This window comes from Sinocyclocheilus grahami, unplaced genomic scaffold (genome assembly GCF_001515645.1).
Source record: "Sinocyclocheilus grahami isolate Dianchi unplaced genomic scaffold, SAMN03320097.WGS_v1.1 scaffold25.1, whole genome shotgun sequence".
In the NCBI taxonomy this organism is placed as follows: Eukaryota; Metazoa; Chordata; class Actinopteri; order Cypriniformes; family Cyprinidae; genus Sinocyclocheilus; species Sinocyclocheilus grahami.
Genome location: NW_015505204.1, coordinates 3,834,540 through 3,843,882, shown reverse-complemented (window position 1 = coordinate 3,843,882; position 9,343 = coordinate 3,834,540). Strand labels below are relative to the sequence as shown.

The window sequence follows — 9,343 nt, the reverse complement described above, 5'->3', positions numbered from 1 at the left end:
TCTGTCTGTCTGTCTGTCTGTCTGTCTGTCTGTCTGTCTGTCTGTCTGTCTGTCTGTCTGTCTGTCTGTCTGTCTGTCTGTCTGTCTGTCTGTCTGTCTGTCTGTCTTAACTCTCTCAAGAAAAGGAGTGACAGACATTTCACTTGGTTTACCAAGCCTTTTCTCACCTTTTTTCTCTCCCATATAGGAAACAGATACTGTGAGGAAACACTCTAATTTTACCTGCAGAGGCTCTTGATGAGATGTGCTGCAGTCCTGCTGATTGTTTTGGGGAACTCTAGCTCATCTATTCCCTTCAGAACTGCTGTATAAACCTTCAGCTGCTCAGAGCCAGAGAACAGGGGGCTGGAAATTGAAAATTAAATGTAACATTTAAAACATGTTCAGCAATGAAGGCCTAGCAGATGAGATGCAGGGTTTTAAGTTCATAGATTATTTTTTTCATTAAAAGCACACTTTTTAATTTAGGTATAAATGTTAAAATATCTAATATATAAATATATATATATATAAAATATATGTTTGAAGTTGGACTGTTTTAAATTTTTTTTGGAGTGGATGAATGTGTTGTTATGTAACCCAGTTTCTGGTAGTAAAGAGTTGTGTTCCTCTCATGTTGCTTCCTGTATTTTTGCACTGATACCAAGCAAAAGAAACCGGAATTTCTTCAAGGTACAGTACTCATGTTATGATCAGTCTCGCCCCTTCCATGTGTAATGTTTAAGGGAATAATTCACCCAAAAGTGCTTTATATGATAACTAGATTTAATTTAGGCTTTTATTAATATATTAACATTTATTAATGCACATACATAGAGCCCATCATATATGGTACCAAGAGAAGCTCAGCTGTGCTTGCTTGTCACGCAAGAACAAACATCACTGGTTTGCCACATTTTTAATGTGCTCTATGATCAATGTTTATATGTGAATACAAACCTAAATTAAAACTGAAAGAATTATGTCAGAATTTGTTATTCTTTTTAAACATTTATTTGTAGTGCTGCCCACTTTCTTGCTAAACTTCAATTCTAAATACTGTATGTTAACTGTTACTAGTTTTCCCATTTTTTAATGCATGCTGAAGAACAAGCATTAAAAAAAATTACTATGTGTAAAAGATTTCTTTTAAATCACTCAGACTAAAGCTACAAATAAACCCAGTGTTTCAGTTTATTTATAAATGTCACCTTTTTGTTCTGTGCACTACATTTTGTTGGATTTTTGTCTTTGAGAATAGTGTGCAGTCTTTTTTGCTATTTTTATTTAAAAACCATTACATTACTTGATGCTTATATATAAACCTACAATAGTCAACTGTACCATTGTGTACTGCCTTTGCAAAATCACAAAAAATAAAAAAGCAAGACAAGACGTCTAAAGATCCCTCACCTGCCATTGAGCAGTTCATACAGCAACATCCCTAGAGCCCAGAGATCTGCAGACAGACCGTGACCTTGATGCAGAATGACCTCTGGAGGCTGATAACCCACAGATCCACAGAATGACCAAGCTCTGTGCAAAGAGCCCAGCTTCTTAGCACAACCAAACCCTGTCTGATAGAGTGAGAAACACAACTGAAGTGTTATAATAGTTAAAATTACCAAACATGAATCATCACAATCAAGTAGTTACAGGCTGCCAACTGGTTTAACTTTAAACATAAACTTTGGATTTGTATGTATTCAGCACCAGTTTAGCATATCCTCGCTGGTCCAGTAGCACATTTTCAGGTTTCAGGTCTCTGTGAACAATGTCTTTGGTGTGAAGTACATGAAGAGCTTCCAGCACAGACGCTGCGTAGAAGCGAACAGCGTCGTCTTCCAGTGGCCCCCTGAAACATCAAATCACATAGTAGTCAGTCACTGTTCAGTTCAGTTCATAAGATGACATATTCACTGTAGCATTTAGTCTTTACATGTTTTATTTGTGTAAATTTTTAGCTAAATGCTTTCAGGCTATATAGATTAGGTATAAATTCCTTAAAATGTGAGATTTACTCCAGATAATGTCCTTCCTTACTGTTAAGTGATTTACAAACACTTTGCGGCCAAATCACTCAAAAGAATCAGTTGAGAAGATTTGTATGCATATATCGCTGTATGTATGCTGAGATGCTGAGACAGTATGTACCTCTCTCTCAGTAAATTCCACAGATCTCCACCTTCACAAGCCTCCATCAGCATATACAGGCACCGATCATCTTTATACGTGCAATGCAACCTGACAAAAAATATAAAACGTTTAAATCTTACAGTCTAACACAACATCATTTGGGGGCATAAGATTGGTTTAATTGAAATTAATGTTTTTTTTTTCAGCAAGAATGGATTAAATTGATCAAATGTGATGTAAAGACTTTTACATTCTTAAAAAAATATTTAAAATAAATGATGTTGTTTTGAATTTTCGATTTATCACATAATCCTGAAAAAAGAAATCATCATAGCTTCCACAAAAAACATTAAGCAGCACAACTGTTTTCAACAATTATAATAAGAATGGTTTCTTTAGTACCAAATCAGCATATTAGACTGATTTCTGAAGGATCATGTGACACTGAAGACTGGAGTAATTTTGCAGAAAATTCAGCTTTACACCAAAGGAAAAAAAATTAATTTCAAAATGTATTAAAATAGAAAACACTTATTTTAAATTGTAATAATATTTCACAATATTTTAGATTTTACTGTATTTTTGAAAATAAAAGCAAGCAAGAGGCTTTTTAAAATCACAAAAATCTTACCAACCCCAAACTTCTGAGCTTGTACAATAGTGTATCTAATAAAGAATACAACTGCTTAAAAAGGATTTAATTAAATGCAAAATGGGTTTTATTGCCTGATTTCACTGGAAAACCATTTCACACATCATTCCACAAAGAACCTTTAATAATCTAGTTTTTAGAAACCATCTTCTGTATGTGCTGGCGCTTTAGAACTCAGAAACAAATTTGATGAACCTTTAATGAAACATTAAGAACTTTCTCCAAAGACGCGGTCCTGTTCCTCGAGGGCCAACGTCCTGCAGAGTTTAGCTCCAACCCCAATTAAACACACAAACAAGTGTGTTGGAGCTGAGCTCTGCAGGACGTTGGCCCTCCAGGAGCAGGATTGGACGCCCATGTCCTATGGTGTCCTAATGGTCTGACCTTACTATAAATGGACTTTGGAGATCCATCAGGATGTGTTTCTCTGCACGTATCCTCTCTCTTTGGCCTGGGCTCTGTATCACCTGTTTTCTTATGGTCTTCAATGCAAACTTACAGCTGGAGTCACTCTTCAAATGGACCTAGTGACAAAAACATTGGCTGAATTATAATTACTACATAGAACTTTGTTTTGTAAATTAAAATACGTTTAAACTGCAGGGCTAGTTTATGATGCACATCGTACAATACTCATTGAAAACTTACGAGCTGAGTGTGACCGTACTGTCCTTCCTCCAGATTACACAGCACCTGAAAACTGCAGAGAGACGTTTCACCAAACGCAGACCCATCTTCATCTGCCCTGTTTATTATACAGAGATCAAAATGACCTCCATTAACCATCACACTTAGTGGTTCATTTAAAGCATGCAGACTTCCAAGTCATATTAACAGAACTTACTTCAATCTGGCCTTGTTGGTAGGATTTTCTCTGGCATCGTCCAAGCCTCCAGTTACTTTTTTGAAAACCCTGGATATAGATGGTGGAATGCAGCCAAGGTCAGCTTTACAGCATAAGTTTGAATTAGTTATGTTTTTTTCCCCCCACTATGCTGTTACCATAGAATGAATATCCATTTATCCCTCACGGCTCACACTTACTCTCTGTCTATGACCAAACATGTCACATCGCCTGCGGCAAGTGCACTCATTGTCCTCTCGTCATCTCTGAAGAGCAAAGGAACAGGTCTGAGATGTTAATGTTACATGATACCTTCTGACTTGAATTCCAATGGTCCTCAGTGAAGCCACAAAGCATTCAACACGCACAAGTTTGCAGTTCTCTTGTTTAGAGCTTCTGGGGAAGTTAGAACAATGGTTCACAACCTACAGTACATTACATAAGTGATCTAATATATATATATATATATGCTACTCTTTTGTTAATAAACATGGTTGTTGTGAATTTCTTTGGTCCTACACAAACATTTAACAACAAATATCATAATCAAAGTTGTTTTGTTAGATCAGAATAGGTAGTAAGCTGCGATGTAAATCTCAAAGAGTGGCGCACCCTGCTGGTGAGGGTTGAATCTTACCCTCTCTCTACAAAACAATCCCCTCTGGTGAGGACAGACGCCATTATACTCTCCTCACTGGCTGAGTGTTTCTCTAATACTTTCACCTAAGAACAAAAGCATGAACACTGTTATGCTTTTACTGTACTACATAGTAAAAGATAGATAGACAGACAGACAGACAGACAGACAGACAGACAGACAGATAGATAGATAGACGGATAGATAGATTAATGGATGTTGGATAGACAGACAGACAGACAGACAGACAGAGGTAACGATAGATGGATGGATGGATGGATAGATAAATAGATAGATAGACAGACAGACAGACATAGATAGATAGATAACGTGAGCAGACAGACAGACAGATATCTATATAGCATGAGCAGATAGATAGACAGACAGACAGACAGATAGATAGATATCTATATAGCTTGAGCAGATAGATAGATAGATAGATAGTCAGCGTGAGCAGATAGACAGACAGACACAGATAGATAGATAGATAGACAGACAGACAGACATAGATAGATAGATAACGTGAGCAGACAGACAGACAGATATCTATATAGCATGAGCAGATAGATAGACAGACAGACAGATAGATAGATATCTATATAGCTTGAGCAGATAGATAGATAGATAGATAGATAGATAGATAGATAGATAGATAGATAGATAGATAGATAGATAGATAGATAGATAGATAGATAGATAGATAGAATTATAACATAAGAACACACCGTGGAGAAAAACATGGTAAATAAGTAGATGGCTGCCTCGACGTGGTAGCCTCTGTAAAGTCCTACGATGATGGGTGGGATGAAGAAAAAGTTACTGAGGGTGAGGAGCAGAGCCGCAGCCATCTGCCGGGAGTACGACTGCGCAGTTGCTCCATCCGTACAGCCCCATCCCTGCCAACCTGTCAACAGCAAACAGTAACAAACTCAGTAGCTTTAATTATTTATGATTTATGGCCAGTTGTTTGCATGTGTGTTTGTTTACCTGCTTTGCACACACATGCGCCATAGAGGTAGCTGTGCGTGCGTAGCAGTCTGCATTCTCCATATGGTCCACAGTCATCAATGCACGCACTCACACTCACAGACGCACTCACTATCGCGGATGTGTTCCTGCAGTTGACACTGGAAGGACAACACAGGACCATAAATAATGCTCAGAAGGTGCTTTAGGAATGTCTGTAGTCATACAATATAAATGTATAGGACAGGTCTATCTTATTGTGTGTGCTAGTTCCGCACTGAATTTGCACAACTAACCTATCATTGCACATGATCTGGAGGCTGAGGTACCACACTGCTGCATCTGGAAACGGAATCCTCAACAGTGCCTGTGATTCATTGCTGCTCACGCTCAGAGAATAGCCCTGCATAAGCCCTGCATGCACACATACGCAGAGAGCTTCAAATGTGACATGCAGGAGAATAGTAAACATGCATTGCACAAATTTTAATGCGACTAACCTGTAGCACAAGTCTGGCTGAGGTTGACATGAAGTACAGGAGCAGAAGGTGTGAGACATGCTTTGACATGAGCAAATCCACCAACCAGAGAACTCTATGCCACAAACACAAGAAGAAATTTTTTAAAATCTATATTACAACACAATATGAATAAAAAATACACTGATACAAATGCAATATACCTAGTATAATATAAAGTTACTAGGATGACTGGGTCACAAGTCATTATTGATATCACAGTGGTTGTAGTGAATATGCTGTGCTCAAATAAAAGCCACAAGAGGCTGATATATATATATATATATATATATATATATACATACAGTCGATACAATTTGATACACTGATCAATAGTGAGAGTAAAGTCATGTATAATGTTTAAAATCTTCTTTTAAAAAAAATGCTGTTCTTTTAAAGTTTTCTATTCATCAAAGAATCCTGAAAAAAATATATCACAGTTTCCACTAAAATATTAAATCAGCCCAACAGTTAAATGTGGGCTGCTGAAAAATAAGCTTCGCCATCACAGAAATAAATTACATTTTAAAATACATCCAAATAAAAAAGTTATATAAATTGTAATAATATTTCACAATTTTAATGTTTTTATTTGATATTTTATTAAATAAATGCTGCCTTGGTGAGCACAAAAGACTTCTTTCAAAATCATTCAAAAATCTCCCCCGACAACATTATATTATATTCTTACAGTGTTCAAGTCGAGCTGTACAACAAACGTGCCGCCACTGTCACCAGGAGAGTGTTCAAGTGTGAGCACAGTGGGAAGGTCTGAGGTCACGGTTAGGTTGCTGCTGGAAACGATGAAGCGTAGAGATAGCACATCCTGTTCATCTCTGAACACTGAAGGGCTTCTCATGCACACTGGCTCAGAGCTGTTAGCACGGAGGCCCGGTTGGTCTCTCATGGAAACGGATGTGTTACTGAGGCCACCTGAGCTGTTGCTTTGGGGAGCAATGATGGTACGAATGAAGGCTGAGGTGTTGAAATCTGAAGAGACGCTCAAAGGTTTACATCCCACTGTGTGTATGAAGTGAAAGAGGAGAGAAAGACATTTAAGAATCAAGCAATAACTGGCAAAATAATTTAATTAAAGTGATAGATTAATCAAAACAAACCTGTGACATTGGCAGAGATGCTGAAAGGTATGGTGGTGTTTGGTTGACTAGTCTCAACCGTAACCAGCAACCAGCTGTTCCACGGGGGAATGAGGACCGATGTGGAGCAGCTCTCTAACCCTGAACAGTTCTGTTTCACCTCTGAGCCCTGCCTCAAAGTGCTGGAGCCTACAGTGATTGACAGCCTGCAATCATTTACCAGCTTTACAGAACAGTTCAAGATGAAAACATCCAACCTGGAGGAGAACTCTGGAACAAAGACTCTAAACAGAAAAGGTACAAAAGATTTCAACAAAAACTATTTTTTTTTTTTTTTTTACATACATACATACTGTACATACATATACATATATTGGGGGAGTCGTGGCCTAATGGTTAGAGAGTCGGACTCATAACCCAAAGGTTGTGGGTTCGAGTCTCGTGCCGGCAGGGATTGTAGGTGGGGGGAGTGAATGTACAGCGCTCTCTCCCACCTTCAATACCACGACTGAGGTGCCCTTGAGCAAGGCACTGAACCCCCAACTGCTCCCCGGGCGCCGCAGCAAAAATGGCTGCCCACTGCTCCGGGTGTGTGTTCACGGTTTGTGTGTGTTCACTGCTGTGTGTGTGCACTTTGGATGGGTAAATGCAGAGCACTAATTCTGAGTATGGGTCACCACACTTGGCCACATGTCACGTCACTTTTTTATATATACACTACCAGTCATATATGGTAGTGTATATACAGTAAATACAATTTTGAAATGTTTTTGCTATTTAAAATAACTGTTTTCTATTTGAATATATTTTAAAATGTAATTTATTCCTGTGATTTCAAAGCTGAATTTTTAGCATCATTACTCAAGTCACATGATTCTTCAGAAATCGTTCTAATATTCTGATTTGCTGCTCAAAAAAACATTTATTATTATTATGTTGAAAACAGCCGAGTAGATTTTTTTTCAGGTTACTTTGATGAACAGAAAGTTCAGAAGAACAGCATTTATCTGAAATCGAAATCTTTTGTAACATTATAAATGTCTTTATCATCCCTTTTGATCAATTTAAAGCATCCTTGCTAAATAAAAGTATCTCTATAATTTCTTTCCCCCCAAAAAATTATACTGACTCCAAGCTTTTGAATGGTATAGTGTATAATGTTACAAAAGCTTTTTATTTCAGATAAATGCTGACCTTTGGATCTTTCTGTTCGTCAAAGAATCCTGAAAAAAGTTTACACAACTTTTTAAAATATTGATAATAATAATAAAAAAATGTTTCTTGAACAGCAAAGCAGCATATTAGAATGATTTCTGAAGGATCATGTGACACTGAAGACTGGAGTAATGATGCTGAAAATTTAGCTTTGATCACAGAAATAAATTACATTTTAAAATATATTCAAATAGAAAGCAGTTATTTTAAATAGTAAAAATATTTCATAATATTACTGCTTTTGCTATATCAATCAAATAATTGCAGGCTTGGTGAGCAGAAGAGAATTCTTTAAAAAACATAAAAAATCTTACAGTTCAAAAACTTTGGACTGGTAGTTCATACATATATAACAAACAACATATTCTACTTAATACAAACACATGAACAGAGATCATACTTAAACAGAGCTGGAGTTGTAGTTAGTGTTTGATAGAGCGGAATGTTGTGCTGCAGGATTGGCAGGTCAGCAGCTCTCCTTAAATACATCTGTGCCTGAAATAGGTATGAGCAAGACGGCAGTCCCTAAAACAGAAAGCAACAAACAATCACACATTTACTTCTACTGTTCTTAAAAAAATAATAATTCAGCTTTTGCATCCCAGGAATAAATTACATTATAAAATATATTAAAATACAAAATTAGTTATTTTAAATTGTAATAATATTTCACAATGGCCCTGTCCCAAATGTCACCTTAAACCCTCGCGGTCTTACTCTGAGTCCGCACTTTCGTGACATAATGCCGCTTTGACTGTCAGGTAGAAGTCTGCTGCGGAGCTTGCCCCAGTGTGGGCTCAGCAGAAGTGCGGATCGAGGGCGCATAACGGCCTCAAAGGGGACAGTCGCGAGCATCCTTCTGAATGCTTAAATGACAAATGGGACACCCTACGGTCTCGTGGACTTAACGGACACGCGGCAGCCATTGTAAGTCCGTAAGACACAACGCAAGTGCACACAAAGTGTTCCATTTGGGACAGGGCCAATATTACTGTTTTTTGGTATTTTTAATTAAATACAAGCTAATGTATTGATCTAGAAAGTTTTCACATTTATATAGGTAATCCTTCGATATATATATATATATATATGTCTAAAAAAACAAAAAAAATTATACATATATATATATATATATTTAGGGATGTAACGGTATGAAAATTTCTTATCACGATTATAGTGACCAAAATAATCACGGTTATCAGTATTATCACAGTATTGTTAAAATGTGCTGGAGGTGTTCAAAAAGTACTGACACATAAATCACTTCACCAAGTTTTATATTTAAAAATCAACAAAAAA

The 9,343-nt window shown here is 37.1% G+C and overlaps 1 protein-coding gene across 1 annotated transcript in view; it reads right to left on the bottom strand.

Moving 5' to 3' along the window:
• Positions 1-9,343, bottom strand: part of pgap6 (post-glycosylphosphatidylinositol attachment to proteins 6) — a 20,800-nt gene that overhangs the window by 6,552 nt on the left and 4,905 nt on the right. The window contains exons 4-10 of the mRNA XM_016249453.1: positions 8,445-8,569; positions 6,851-7,113; positions 6,424-6,752; positions 5,715-5,808; positions 5,511-5,628; positions 5,236-5,375; positions 4,974-5,152 (exon numbers count right to left, since the gene is read on the bottom strand). Coding sequence (XP_016104939.1) covers positions 4,974-5,152; positions 5,236-5,375; positions 5,511-5,628; positions 5,715-5,808; positions 6,424-6,752; positions 6,851-7,113; positions 8,445-8,569 — 1,248 coding nt within the window. The remainder of the gene's footprint in view (positions 1-4,973; positions 5,153-5,235; positions 5,376-5,510; positions 5,629-5,714; positions 5,809-6,423; positions 6,753-6,850; positions 7,114-8,444; positions 8,570-9,343) is intronic.